General features: G+C 50.4%; 1 protein-coding gene across 8 annotated transcripts in view; it reads left to right on the forward strand.

Annotated features, from left to right (window-relative positions):
- RAP1GAP2 (RAP1 GTPase activating protein 2) overlaps positions 1 to 15,126 on the forward strand; it is a 216,333-nt gene that overhangs the window by 96,698 nt on the left and 104,509 nt on the right. For all 8 annotated transcript variants that reach the window (XR_006341203.1, XM_043903404.1, XM_043903405.1 and 5 more), the window contains one exon: positions 14,410 to 14,494. Coding sequence is in view for 7 of the 8 variants with exons in the window: in XM_043903404.1 (XP_043759339.1) it covers positions 14,410 to 14,494 (85 nt within the window). In the remaining variant the exon portion in view is untranslated. The remainder of the gene's footprint in view (positions 1 to 14,409; positions 14,495 to 15,126) is intronic.

The raw sequence follows: 15,126 nt of genomic DNA on the forward strand, positions 1-15,126 counted from the left end.
GGTGGCTGTTGGTGAGGTCATGTGGTTGGTGAGGAAGTGAAAGGTTGGGGGAGGGGGTCCAAAGACTTTGGGTTTCAAGTATCAGACATTAGCCCAGGTCATCCATCCCCCATCCTTCTTCCAGGCACTTGTGATCTCTTCTGGGCTGAATTTTCCTCTTCTGTTGCATTTGCTTTTGTCATTTCACACTTTTTAAGGGGCTTCCAGAAGAAGCAAAATAAATGCATGTGATCAGTCTGATATGTTCATCATAAAGTCTTAGCAGGCTTAAGAGTATATCTGTCTCAGGAAGGAGAAATATCATGTGATAACCCATATATGTGGAATCTAAAAAGACATGATACAAATGAATTTATTAAACAGGAAGAGATTCAACAGACTTCGAGAATGAACTTATAGTTACCAGGGGAAAGGATGAGGGGGAAGGGATAGTTAGGGGGGTTGGGATGGACATGTACACTCTGCTGTATTTAAAATGGTAACCAACAAGGACCTCTTGTATAATACATGGAACTCTACTCAATGTTATGTGGCAACCTGGATGGGAAGGGAGTTCGGGGGAGAATGGATACATGTATGTGTATGGCTGAGTCCCTTCGCTATTCACCTGAAACTATCACAACATTGTTATCAGCTATACCCAATACAAAATCAAAAGTTAAGAACTGCTTAAAAATTATTTTTTTACCGTGATACTGTCCTGTGTCCAAACTGAGTCATGAAATAAGCACCCACGAACTTGCCATCTGGGTCAAGAAATACTCACTGGTTGGGAAATGCTGGTATTCTGTGCCTTTGTGCCTCCATGGCTTTATGATTTTGATTCTGAAGCTGTCTGGGGCCATGACCTTGTGAGCTGGCTGCCTTTGCTGTGACCATGATGTAGCTCCCTCAATTGAGGCCAGGCAGCGCCAAGCAGAACCGCTGACCACGTGAGGGCAGCTGCTCACTCAGCAGTTTTCAAGTGATGCAGTGCGTTAGGGGCGGGATGACACGGCGGTAGGTTATCTCCTCAGCGCTTTGGAAACAGAGCCTCTTGGACGACGGGGTGACTTGCCCGCCATCGCCTCCTCGGCACTTGCCCTTCCCTTGGCTTTCAGATTCCATCTGGGCATGGTCCTCCCTCTCACCTCTCGTTTTCTGTCCTGCTGAGGGCTTCTGTTCCTTTTTGCCTTTTCAGCCCTCCTTGTCCTCCCTGGGCGCCTCCTCTCCTCCCATGGCCTCCGCCTCTGTTCCCTTACACCTGTCTCTCTGTTTAGGCTGCACTTCTTTTCTGATCCAACCTGGGGCTCCCAGGGGCTCCTGAGCTACAGAATGGATGCTTTATCTTGCCCCTCTGCAAACCCAGCTCTCCTCCTCTGTCTGTGTCGTGAAGCATCACTCATTTAGTTTTCTGCAGCCCACGTCTTTGCACTTTCTCGGCGGTCTCTTCCTTCTTTTCTCAGGCACCAGGTGCCCTTCGTTTTGCTTCTGAAATCCTGGTGGATATGACCCTTTCGATTCTTTTTTGTGACCATAAGCGGAGTGGAGCCCCTCCCACTCTCGTCCTCCCTGCGCCCCTCCCCTTCCGGTCGCTGCGCCCTCCCTTGCTGCCTGGAGCCCTCCAGCAAAGCCCTGCAGGGCAGCCGCCTGCCTTCCACGTGCACGCTCCCCCCTGCCCAGGAGACAGTTCAGATTGCTCAGTGCCTCTTTCCCAAACCACCTTCACTGCTTCTGTCATGTCAGTATGACACCTGTACCTGTTACTTACTAGTTGCCTTGAACTGGCTCAGTTTTAACGTCTTGAATGAGCTCGTTTTAGAAGGCAACGTTATGTCACTACCATAAGAGGAAGATCAGGGTGGCCTGCCACAAGTAGAAGGTCAGTGTGAAAGATCGGTAAGTGACAGCTGCAATAAAGAGTGCCCCAGATCCCCTTGGGTGCCCGCAGGGAGGCGTGCCCCCCACTCTGGGCAAGTGTAATGAGAATGCTGTTCATGAATGGGCTGCTGCTTTTGCAGGCAGTCCGGTTGGCACCGTGGTAAACATCCTGGGCTGTGGAGCCAGACTGCGTGAGTCTAAGCTTTGCTGTTTCCCTGCTCTGGGACCCTGGGCGAGTAGTAACCTCTCAGAGTCTCAGTTTCTCCATCTGTGAAGTGGGGTTAATGATATTTGCTGCAGAGGGTTTTGTTAGTATGAAATGTGAAAGGATATGTGGGTCATTTTCAACAGTACCCTGTACGTGATAGGCCCCGAGGACTGCGTGCTAGTTTTCACTCTTTCTTTCTGGGGGCCTGCTAGGTGCAGGTGTGTGTTTCTTCTGAGGCTCCATAGTCTCCTGGCTTCCCCTCCTATGTGCCTCTGTGCAGCGCCTTTCTCCTTCCTCTTTCTCTCCCAGGCAGATGCTGGCCCTTCCCTCCAGGTCTGTCTCGGCTGTCACCTCCTCGGTTACCTTAGCTGATCTCCCAAGGAGACCTGGCCCCCTCTTCCCAGTGTTCCCACTGCCCTTGATTCTGTATCTGTTTTAACCTGTAACCCACAGCGCACATTTGGCAGAAGGGTCTTTCACGTGGGCGCACTGGGCCTTCAGGATGGCTTCTGCATTTTCACTTCTCCCGCTCATATTGTCTTCTCAGATGCTTGTAAATAATCCTGACATCACCACCCGCGCTGACACACAACCCACCTTTGGTTTGCAGGAGCTCAAGCTTAAAGGCCATGGAAGGTTCTGGCCCGTGTTCTCCTTTCAGATTATAGCTCTTGGGCTGGGCAGAGCTGGCTTTCCCTTTGTGACCGGGAGGAGCCATGGAACTGGAGTCAGAGATCTTGGGGTGGAGGCCCAACTCTCCAATTTTCTGGCTCCGTGAGCCTCAGGCCCACACAGAACCCCTCTGAGTCTCCGCTTACTCATGTGTGAACCCGACGGCACCAGTCGGTTCTAAAGCTTGTCTGTTCAGTAAAGGCGTGTTTTCCCAGGGGTGCGGAGGTTTGCCCCTGTGGGCGGGTTGGTCCATCAGCGCTGAGCTGTCATGCCGGGGTGGAGGGAGGCTGTGTTACCCCCCCAGGCCGGCAGCCACGGCCGATCCTCACGGCAGGTTTGCCCTATCGTGTGCTCGTCTTGGTGCCTGCCCTTTCTCCTACCCCTGGCTCAATGCGGGGATTCAGGGGCCACCTGGGAAGGGCAATGCCATCCTCTCCCTACACACCCAGAGAGAAGCCAGCATGTTCCCTGCAGCTGCACTCAGGGAGCATCACCTGGGCCTTCCCTGGTCGCACGTGGTGGGCCTGCGGTTGAGTCACACCGGGCACACCTCCTGCACCCCAGCATCTCCGGGGCCCCTGCTCAGTCCCTCCCCTCACACGGGGCCCTGGCATTCGTCCTTAACAATGTTTGTCCAGGAACCAGCCATGTTTGGTTCCTCGAGTTCTTCCTGAGATGCCGTGAGCTGCTCACCTCCCACACTTGTGCTAAGGGGACTGGGGAGCTGTGCCTCTTCCCAGAAGAAGAGAGAGGCTCGCCATGGGGCTTGGGCATCTCCTTCTGCCTCTTTGGGCCTCAGTGTCCTTGGCAGCGTGATTAAGTGGTAGGGTAGCTTCTCTTAGTTTCTCCCTGGGCTGCTGGTCTCTGCATGAACCCTGCGGTTGGATGGGCACAGTGGGATGAAGTGAGTGTTGTGCTCCCTGGAGAAGTTTTACATCTTCAAAGGTCCAGAAGTGTGCTTGACTTTCCTCGCTCTTCTCAGAGTATGCCCAGGGATGGGATGTGTCACCCAAGCCAGCCTGCCAGGTGCTCACAGGTGAGCAACATCTGCTCTTTCCCAAGGGGCTCTCAGAGGGGGATGGGGACTCAACCTCTCCGCCAGTTGGAGCCTCTCTTTCCTGAATCCTGTACCTGCTTGCCTCCCTCTGCCCCCGGCCTGTTCTGCTGGGCTGGCGTCCTTCTCCCCCTCTACATCATCAGCCTCAGCACAGTGCAAACAGTAACGTCCTTACCTCCACGCCTGCGCCCCGGGGCCTTGGAATCAAGCCATGTGCACAAACCCAGGACCTGGAGGCCCACACCCAGTGGCTGGACTCGCCTCCAGGTTCCCCCAGGTTTAAAGCAGGCCCTCCTGCCCCCTCTCTGCACTCTGATTGACTTTCTGCCTTGGTGCCCCCGCCACCGCCCCCAAGGCCATTCCCTCTGGCTCAACTGAGGGCAGCCTTGGCAACGACTTTGGTGGCCAGGTACTACACTTTTGCCATGTACCAGGCACTGAGCTAAGTGCTTTCCAGGGCTTATTCAAACCATCCAAGGGGGCAAATATTATACCACTTACAGATGAGGAAGCTGAGGTGGGGTCAGGTGGAGTAACCTGGTCAAACCCATGCAGCTTGCCAGGGGTGGCGCTGGAATTCAAATCCAGGTCTGTTGGTCCAGAACGCCCCCCATTTAGGTCCACTGTGAACACTGCCTGCCTGCCTCCCTGAGGCTGGAGCCTGACCCTCTACTCCAGTATCTGCCAGGCTATCCTGCCATGATGGACAGACGTTCTCAGACATGTTTCCCAGCCACGGGGACTTCCCAGCACTGCTGGTCGCTGGAACGAGGGCTACATGATTGTGCCGCTGACCTTGGGTCTCTAGACAGCAAAGTGGATTCCTCTGGGCAGGGACCCCCAGCCCACACCCAGCCTGGTCTCTGTTCGTCCCTCCCCCCCCCGGCCCGGCTTGTCCAGTGACCACACAGTTCTCTGCCAGTACGAAAGACTGAGACTCTAGTCATATTGAGGAGTTGAGTGCAATTTTCTGAGTCCTGTGGAGGGAACAGGAGGTGGAGTTAGCCTACTTGTTCTGTAGGGAGGAAAACAGAGATACCAAGACTGAGGTTTCTAGCTTGTCAGGGTTAGAGCTGGCAGGAGTCAGCCCTGGCTTCTAATTCCCTTTTCTTCCCATTGTGTCATCTTCTTACGATGATTTCTCCGGAAGTTTTTGAAAAAATTTGTGTTATTTCCTATTGTTTATGGTCTAGTCGGTTATACAGGACATGGAAGTGTGAAAAGTTGGAACTTTAAAACTCTCTCCTAAGGTCTTAAGTACTATGTTGCAAGAATCAGTACTGAAGAATGCTGGGCATGGGAAGAAAGACATTGCTTTCAGTAGGTGAGATTGGTCAGGAAACCATACTCAGCGTCTTTAGCATGGCCAGAAAGCTGGAATCTGCACACCACCTGGGGCCCCCGGGACATCTAAAGGCAGCCAGAGAAGAAAATTAAGCAGGAGGAGTGACAGAAATGGAGCCCATTCAGCCTCTTCATTCTTATTTCTTTCTAAAAAGCTGAGATATAATTTACATACCATGAAATTCATCCTTTTAAAGTGTGAGATTCAGTGATTGTTAGTATTTTCTTTTTTTTTACAAGAAAAAAAATTTTTTTTAATGTGAGTAGCTCAGAACTGTATACAGAGAAAAGTTTCTCTCTCTCCCATTCCTGACCACCCCTCACCTTCCCAAGGCTACTCCTTGTTACTCATTGTAGTAGGTCAAATAGTGTTCCCGCCAAAAGAACTGTACCTGTGCCTGTGTGCTCCGTCGTGTCTGATCCTTAGCGACCCTGTGGATTGTAGCCCACCAGGCCCCTCTGTCTATGGGATTCCCCAGACAAGAACACTGGAGTGGGTTGCCGTTCCTGTCTCCTGCGTGGCTGGGGGTTTCTTTAACACTCCTGCTGCCTGTGCTGCTGCTGCTAAATCACTTCAGTCGTGTCCGACTCTGTGTGACCCCATAGATGGCAGCCCACCAGGCTCCGCCGTCCTTGGGATTCTCCAGGCAAGAACACTGGAGTGGGTTGCCATTTCCTTCTCCAGATTTTTAGTATTTTCACAAAGCTGTGCAACCATCCCCACTGCGTAGTTCCTGGACATTTTTATCACCTCAAAAAAGAAACCTTGTTCCCAAGAGCAGAGCCTCCCCATTCCTTCTCGTTGTGCCCCTGACCCTTGCAACTACTCATCTGCTTTCTCTGGATTTGCCTGTTTTGTCTTACATTTGTCTCTGGATTGTTGTGGATGTTTCCTAGAAATGGAATCACGTAACGTGTAGCCTTTTGTCTCTGGCTTTCATCATTTAGCGTGTTTTTGAGGTTCGTTCATGTCACAGCATGTATCAGTGCTCCGTTCCTTTTCATGGGTGAGTAATATTCCACTGTGCGGAAGGACCGTGTTTCGGTTGTTCATTCTTTGGTGGACGGATGCTTGAGTTATTTTCATTTATTTTGTGATAAAGTGTGTCATTCCCTTTGGTTTGGTTTTCCTGGGAAGCTCCGCATAGCAGCCAGCTGTTTGCATCTCTCTAGGTTGGCTACTTGGAAAGCAAGAGAAACCAGGATGGAACCTGGGAGGGGGGCTGTGGAGCTGGTGTACTGGTCCATGCCGACAAGGGAGTACGTTGGTTTGGGAGAAGCTCTGTGCCAGGGGGAGGGCTTAAACCTGGCCTCAGAGCTACCTTGCCATTACAGGGTTTTTTTTTTTTTTTCTTCCTGTTGTTGATTATTAACCAATGGTTATGACCCTGGCGGTAGATCCCTGGGGCTAGAACTGGTGCTTATTTGAGATGCCAGAGATGTTTTCAAAGTTGTGTAAACAGCCCTGGACCCTTGCTTCTCTCTTTTCACTTGGAAACCTGATCACCATTGTATGAATTATAGTAATAATGGTCTCCATTTGTATAGGACCTCCTATCTTATTTTACAGCCATTATGGCAACCCACTCCAGTATTCTTGCCTGGAGAATCCCATGGACAGAGGAGCCTGGCGGGCTACAGTCTACAGGGTCGCATAGAGTCAGACACGACTAAAGTGACTTAGCATGCACACGCACCTGTGTTTAATGCCTCAGAACATTATCACCCCATCTTTGCAGAGGAAGGAAGTGGGACACAGAGAGATGAGGTAACTTAACCAAGGTCACACAGTGGGGTAGCAGGTAGAGACAAACTTGAACCCAGGAATCTCTTGATTCTTAGTGTAGATCACCTTTCATAGAAATGTGGGAGAGATGAACTACAATGACTTCAGATGGTCTGGGGCAGGGTCATTGGAGGCTAGAGGTGAGGACCTGGGGGACCTTGGCCTGGGGGTTTCTGCCCAGTTCCCCATGACCAGCCCTATCTGGGTGAATCATCCCTGTGGTTTCTCCTTTTCCTCTCCTGGATCTTTGATTATTTCCTCCTGAGACTTACATTTGACTGAAGCCAGCTAGGGCCTCCCTGGTAAGGAGGGAATCCCCCTGCCATGCAGGAGATCTGGGTTCGATCCCTGGGTTGGGAAGATCCCCTGGAGGAGGGCATAGCAACCCACTCCAGTATTCTTGCCTGGAGAAGCCCTTGGACAGAGGAGCCTGGTGGGCTACAGTCCATGGAATTGCAAAGAGTCAGACACGACTGAGCAACAAAGGATAGCACAAAGCCAGCTAGGGCCCCCCTCCCCCTGGCCCTGGGTCTCCCTGGGCCTTCTCAGCTGGGAACAGAATCCCGAAGTAGAGGACCAGGCAGCTCTGGGCAGGTGTGCTAAGTGGGCAACATCTCCAGGACCCCCAGGGGTTCTCCTGACTCTCCCGTTCACACCTGCTGTCACCACCCTTCTCTCTTAGCTGTGCATGAAATGTCCCTCCTTCCCTCCTCTGCCTCCATCACCAACCCCGCCTCTTGTGGGTCCCTTTGTGGGTCTGGGACCCCACCCCCTTAGGGCTGCCTGTGAGCTGGCTTGGCTGGAGAGGCAGTTTGCAACCTCACTGCCATGACACGTGTCAAGATCACTGTGGGTTACAAGAAAGTCATTACAAATAATAGTGAGGACACCACTTCTGCTAATAGTTTACCTTTGGCTTATAGGACATTAGAGCAGATTCAAGGTGATCGCTTGATACAATCATGTCACTCTCACCACCTGGTCTGTGTGATACGTTGGCCTGAGAAAGGGCTGGAACTGCACTGAGCACCGTGTTCTCACTCTGCCTTATCTCAGCACCAGCTGGTGGTGAGGCTGGGCCTGGCTGTCCTTGGGAGGGTGGCTCACACACAGATGTCGTCGGAGGGGAAGGCTGGGGCAACTGACCGTAGCAAGGGGAGTGAGGCTGAAGCAGGGATTTCACCCTTTTTGTTTTTGGTCCTCTGGTTACAAAGCCAAGGCTGGAAGGTGGCACTTGGGCAGTGTATTTGTTTCTGAGGCTTGCTCTAACCGAGTATACAGGCCAGGCAGTTTATTTTATTTTATTTTTTTTTCTCCACAATTCTCATCTCCTTTATTTATTTATTTATTTTTTTCCAGTGGGTTTTGTCATACATTGACATGAATCAGCAATAGATTTACACGTATTCCCCATCCCGATCCCCCCTCCCACCTCCCTCTCCACCCGATTCCTCTGGGTCTTCCCAGTGCACCAGGCTTGAGCACTTGTCTCATGCATCCCACCTGGGCTGGTGACCTGTTTCACCATAGATAATATACATGCTGTTCTTTCGCAACATCCCACCCTCACCTTCTCCCACAGAGTTCAAAAGTCTGTTCTGTACTTCTGTGTCTCTTTTTCTGTTTTGCATATAGGGCTGTCGTTACCATCTTTCTAAATTCCATATATATGTGTTAGTATGCTGTAATGTTCTTTATCTTTCTGGCTTACTTCACTCTGTATAAGGGGCTCCAGTTTCATCCATCTCATTAGAACTGGTTCAAATGAATTCTTTTTAACGGCTGAGTAATATTCCATGGTGTATATGTACCACAGCTTCCTTATCCATTCATCTGCTGATGGGCATCTAGGTTGCTTCCATGTCCTGGCTATTATAAACAGTGCTGCGATGAACATTAGGGTGCACATGTCTCTTTCAGATCTGGTTTCCTCAGTGTGTATGCCCAGGAGTGGTATTGCTGGGTCATATGGCAGTTCTATTTCCAGTTTTTTAAGAAATCTCCACACTGTTCTCCATAGTGGCTGTACTAGTTTGCATTCCCACCAACAGTGTAAGAGGGTTCCCTTTTCTCCACACCCTCTCCAGCATTTATTGCTTGTAGACTTTTGGATAGCAGCCATCCTGACTGGCGTGTAATGGTACCTCATTGTGGTTTTGATTTGCATTTCTCTGATAATGAGTGATGTTGAGCATCTTTTCATGTGTTTGTTAGCCATCTGTATGTCTTCTTTGGAGAAATGTCTGTTTAGTTCTTTGGCCTATTTTTTGATTGAGTCATTTATTTTTCTGGAATTGAGCTTCAGGAGTTGCTTGTATATTTTTGAGATTAATCCTTTGTCTGTTTCTTCATTTGCTATTATTTTCTCCCAATCTGAGGGCTGTCTTTTCACCTTACTTATAGTTTCCTTTGTTGTGCAAAAGCTTTTAAGTTTCATTAGGTCCCATTTGTTTAGTTTTGCTTTTATTTCCAATATTCTAGGAGGTGGGTCATAGAGGATCTTGCTGTGATTTATGTCGGAGAGTGTTTTGCCTATGTTCTCCTCTAGGAGTTTTATAGTTTCTGGTCTTACATTTAGATCTTTAATCCATTTTGAGTTTATTTTTGTGTATGGTGTTAGAAAGTGTTCTAGTTTCATTCTTTTACAAGTGGTTGACCAGTTTTCCCAGCACCACTTGTTAAAGAGGTTGTCTTTTTTCCGTTGTGTATCCTTGCCTCCTTTGTCAAAGATAAGGTGTCCATAAGTTCGTGGATTTATCTCTGGGCTGTCTGTTCTGTTCCATTGATCTATATTTCTGTCTTTGTGCCAGTACCATACTGTCTTGATGACTGTGGCTTTGTAGTATAGTCTGAAGTCAGGCAGGTTGATTCCTCCAGTTCCATTCTTCTTTCTCAAGATTACTTTGGCTATTCGAGGTTTTTTGTATTTCCATACAAATTGTGAAATTATTTGTTCTAGTTCTGTGAAAAATACCGTTGGTAGCTTGATAGGGATTGCATTGAATCTATAGATTGCTTTGGGTAGAATAGCCATTTTGACAATATTGATTCTTCCAATCCATGAGCATGGTATGTTTCTCCATCTGTTTGTGTCCTCTTTGATTTCTTTCATCAGTGTTTTATAGTTTTCTATGTATAGGTCTTTTGTTTCTTTAGGTAGATATACTCCTAAGTATTTTATTCTTTTTGTTGCAATGGTGAATGGTATTGTTTCCTTAATTTCTCTTTCTGTTTTTTCATTGTTAGTATATAGGAATGCAAGGGATTTCTGTGTGTTAATTTTATATCCTGCAACTTTACTATATTCATTGATTAGCTCTAGTAATTTTCTGGTAGAGTCTTTAGGGTTTTCTATGTAGAGGATCATGTCATCTGCAAACAGTGAGAGTTTCACTTCTTCTTTTCCTATCTGGATTCCTTTTACTTCTTTTTCTGCTCTGATTGCTGTGGCCAAAACTTCCAACACTATGTTGAATAGTGGTGGTGAGAGTGGGCACCCTTGTCTTGTTCCTGATTTCAGGGGAAATGCTTTCAATTTTTCACCATTGAGGGTGATACTTGCTGTGGGTTTGTCATATATAGCTTTTATTATGTTGAGGTATGTTCCTTCTATTCCTGCTTTCTGGAGAGTTTTAATCATGAATGGGTGTTGAATTTTGTCAAAGGCTTTCTCTGCATCTATTGAGATAATCATATGGTTTTTATCTTTCAATTTGTTAATGTGGTGTATTACATTGATTGATTTGCGAATATTAAAGAATCCTTGCATTCCTGGGATAAAGCCTACTTGGTCGTGGTGTATGATTTTTTTAATATGTTGTTGGATTCTGTTTGCTAGAATTTTGTTAAGGATTTTTGCATCTATGTTCATCAGTGATATTGGCCTGTAGTTTTCTTTTTTTGTGACATCTTTGTCTGGTTTTGGAATTAGGGTGATGGTAGGCCAGGCAGTTTAAAATGACATTCATCTCAGCTTCGGAGGTTAGAAATCTGAAATCAAGGTGTCAGTGGGGCCATGCGCCTCCTGAAGCCTCCGGGGAAGAATCCTCCCTTGGCTCCTGTAGCTTCTCATGGTGGTCTGCAGTCCTTGGCAACTCTTGGAGTTCCAGCTGCTACATTTCAGCCTCCATCCCTGTTGTCACATGGCCTCCCCCTGTGTGTCTGTCCTCACGTGGCCACCTTCTCCTCTTCTAGGGACACTAGTCATATTGAATTAAGGAGTCATCCTAATGACCTCATCTTAACTTCATTACATCTGCAAAGATCCTCTTTCGAAACAAAGTCACATTCACTTGTGAGTTAAGACTTCAAAATATCTTTGAGTTCACAGTTCAACCCATCACTGGCACTTGCTATTTTTTCCTTTTTTTGGAGGATAATTGCTTTACAGTGTTGTGTTGTTTTCTGCCATACAACAACGTGAATCAGCTGTAAGTATGCATACGTCCCCTCCCTCTTGAACCTCCCTCCTATGCCCACCGCGTCCCGCCCCTCTAGGTCTTCAGAGAGCACCGAGTTGAACTCCCTGTGTTATAGATCCGTTTCCCACTAGCTCTCTGTTTTACGTGTGATAATGTATATGTTTCAATGCTACTCTCTCAGTTCGTCTCACCCTCTCCTTCCCACACTGCGTCCACAAGTCTGTTCTCTGTGTCTCTATTCTTGTCCTGTAAATAGATTCATTGGTACCATTTTTCTAGATTCCATATATTTGCGTTAATATATATTTGTTTTTCTCTTTTTGACTTACTTCACTATATAACAGACAGTTAGCTCTTAAATAAATACTTTGGCTCCTAGAGGGAGAGCTGAAGTTGAGAGTAGGGTTGGTGCAGTGTGGCCCGTCCCCTCCCATAAGAGCCACTCCAAGCCATCTAGGTACCAAGGCAGGGTAGATTCTAATTTGTAGCCATCGGTGCCCATGTGCTCTGGGTTCTGATCTTTTTGAGTGCAGTGGTCATGCCTTCTGCCCAGCCAGGGGTCCTCTCTGGAGTCTGGGATGGCGCCCTGGAGCTTGCAGGAGGCTGATAGCCACGGATGCTCCTTCCTGCTCCAGCAGCTTCCAGCTGTAGGCATCATTTGGGAAATCACACTGGCAGATGCCCTGTGCTCCCCACCTAATAGTCCTCACCACTCCCTGGAGACTGGTCCAGGGAGAACAGGCTGGCTCAGGGGAGAGGAAGGCTTCCCTGGTGGCTCAGGTGGTAAAGAATCCACCTGCAATGCAGGAGACGTGGGTTCAATCTCTGGGTCGGGAAGATCCCCTGGAGAAGGAAATGACAACCCACTCCAGTATCCTTGCCTGGAGAATTCCATGGACAGAGAAGCCTGGCGGGCTACAGTCCATGGGGTCTCGAAGAGTTGGACATGACTGAGCACCTAACACATGGGAGGTGGGCTCAGCCCACCAAGTGTTGGGTATGGGGCCCTTTGCCTGGGACTGAAGAGACCTCGGTGATAATCTTATCTGCTCTGGTTCTGAGGGACTAGACATCTCCCACCCTGTGGAGAGAACTGGACAGTGTGACTGTGTATAAAGGGTCCCCTGACCACTGATACTAAAAACCTGCTGGCACGGCCCTGCTCTTGGGTTTGTTTCTGGAGAACCAGGGTGGCGGTTGGTCAAGTTTGCCCACAAACCATCTCCAGCAGAGAAAGCCAGGGGGCCTCAGCTAGCCTCACACAATCCTGTAGACTCTGAGTGGCAGCTTGACTCCCCTCGCTCCTCTGCATGGTTTTCCCTTCCAGGCTGCCTGTCCCACGGGGGAGCTGCCCTATCCGTCCTCAACTCAGGGGGTCTGAGGGTGATGCTCCTCTTCCCTCAGCATCCTTTCCCACTTCCCTTTCCCTTTCGGGGTGCAGGCCCATTGAGGGGGAGCAGGGGCTGCTTGGACAGGGTAGAGTGGCTGGAGGAAGTGAGCTGGTTCCCAACCCAGCTCTGTTGGATCCACAGGCAGGCGCGGGCCAGAGCAGGAGGGCACTGTCCACAATGGTCACACCCAAGGCCTTAAAGGGAAGGGGAGGCTGGTGGCTCTGAGCAGCAGGAGGAGCTGTGTCCGTCCCACTGTGTGTGAGCGTGTGTGTGCACAGACACAGGTGTTGAATGTTGGCCCTTTGGTTCTTGCCCTAGTTACAGTCTGGATCAGGAGGGAGGGGACCCCGCTCTCCAATTATCAGCATGAGCCCCAGGTCCAGGAAGAAAGGAGGAAGGAAGGCAGATGGAGGAGCAGAAAGGGGGGTTGGCAGGGATGAGGTTAACGGGGTCACAAGGATCCTCTGCGAAGCCAGCTGTTCACTCAGCCTGCTTACCTGGCATCCTGGAGGATGGGCTACGGGGATGGGCAGGTGGTGTGCCAGGGTAGCTGGGCTTGCCTGGCTGAGGGGAGCCAGCCTGAGCTGGTGTCTGAGCCCTGGGGCCAGGGTTTCCTCTGGACAGATGGAGGGCGGGGCTCTGTAGGCAATGTGGCTTCTCTCATGAAGGGGACTCGGGGTTGGAGCTGTCACCCCAGTTGGCAGGACATGGACTGGAATAAAGAAGCCTTTTCTCCAGGTGGCAGTGGGCGTCCTTTGGTCATTTCAGTGGGGCCAGGTTGGGGACTGACTCCTGGCTGTGTTGGGGTGGGGCTCTGGAGAAGCAAACAGTTGCAAAACTGGGGGCTTTGTGGCCCAGCCCAGTCTTTTTCGGCAGTTATTACCGTCCCAGGAGATAGCCAGGGCATGTCCTGGACAGCAGAGCCCCTCGTCTGGGGAGTCCCCCGGTTCTGCCCAGCTGGCCCTGTTGCGTAACTGTCGCTCTGAAGGCTTATCCACGGCACACACTCTCCCTGCTGATTGGACTGTCAACCAGCACTCCCTGGTCACCAGCAAGGGCCAGATGGAAAGTGGGGAGCGTGTGAGAGCAGCGGACTTGTCGCGATTGTGTTGTCATGGAGACACAACTCTGTTTAGCTGCCTCTCCATGGTCCTAGCCCACATGGACTAAAATAAGTCTTACCTGCAGCTTACACAGTGGGCAGCCCTGTCTTTTCAAAGTCAGCTGTCTGACCAGGGGGTGTGTGTGTGTGTGTTTAGGGACAGTGGGGCCCCCAGGGAGGATGAGTTGAAAACGTTTACCCCCCTCTTCTTTTTTTCCTTCCCAGTCCCATGTCTCTTTAGCCTCACCGTTCTCAGACCTCAGCATCACAGTCACCTGGAGAGCTTGTTAAAACACAGATTCCTGGGCCCCGCCACGGGAGAGTCTGGTGTGCATCTGAGAATGTGTCTTTCTAACAAGTGACACTGATGCTGCGGGTGCAGGGGTCACTCTGGGAGTAAGCCCTGCCTTAGATTTTAGTGCATCCTAGCCAAGAAGTGCACTGACTCTATTTTCTGCACATGTCAGCCTGTGTCCTTAAGCCCAGCTGCTGATAGAGGAGAGGGAGGAGGTGCAGACAGGCCCCTGCTCACTTCTGACCTCTTCTGTGTTCTGTGGTCTCCTCACAGGAAGCAGGAGCTGGCCAACAGCTCGGATGTGACCCTCCCAGACCGGCCGCTGTCCCCTCCTCTCACGGCGCCTCCCACCATGAAGGTAAGAGGCTTCGGGCTGGTAAGTGGGGAGGGGGCGTTGCAGGGGCCGGAGGCGGGGGAGCCCTCTTGCTTTGGCCCCAGGCCCAGCTGCTTCTGTCCCCTCCGTGGGGGCCATGGAGCCTCCCCGCACCTCTGGGTGCAGTGTCCACTTGAGATAACCAGTGCGGGAGGAAGGTGTGACTGAGATACAGGGGTGTCAGGGGGCGGTGAGGAAATAGACTGGGGTTGACTGCGGTGGGCAGGATGCCTGGTGATTAGCGAGAGGCCTTGTGGAGCTGTAGATTCTAGAGCGAGGGGCCCAGGCGGGGCACTTAGGTGGGGACACTCAGAATGTGGCCGGGTGCCTCATGGGACCACCTGCTCAGAAGGGCTGCCTGGGGGTGGGGAAGGAGGGGTCCTGTGAGCTGGGACCCCCCTGGGGTTTGGATGACTCTTGTATGCCGGTCAGCCTGCCTCTGACTGGCCCTCCTAGGTGCCTCTGTCACCCCAGTCTCTATGGGAGGGTTGCCCTGGAGGTTCTGGGGAACCCATAATTCTCCTGTTAGCACTTCATTCACAAGTCTCTTTTGTGGGAAATTGCGTCCCAGGACCCCGAGGGGCCTCATCCTCCCACACTGAGCTCCCCACTTCCTG

The sequence above is a fragment of the Cervus elaphus genome, chromosome 5 (genome assembly GCF_910594005.1).
Source record: "Cervus elaphus chromosome 5, mCerEla1.1, whole genome shotgun sequence".
In the NCBI taxonomy this organism is placed as follows: Eukaryota; Metazoa; Chordata; class Mammalia; order Artiodactyla; family Cervidae; genus Cervus; species Cervus elaphus.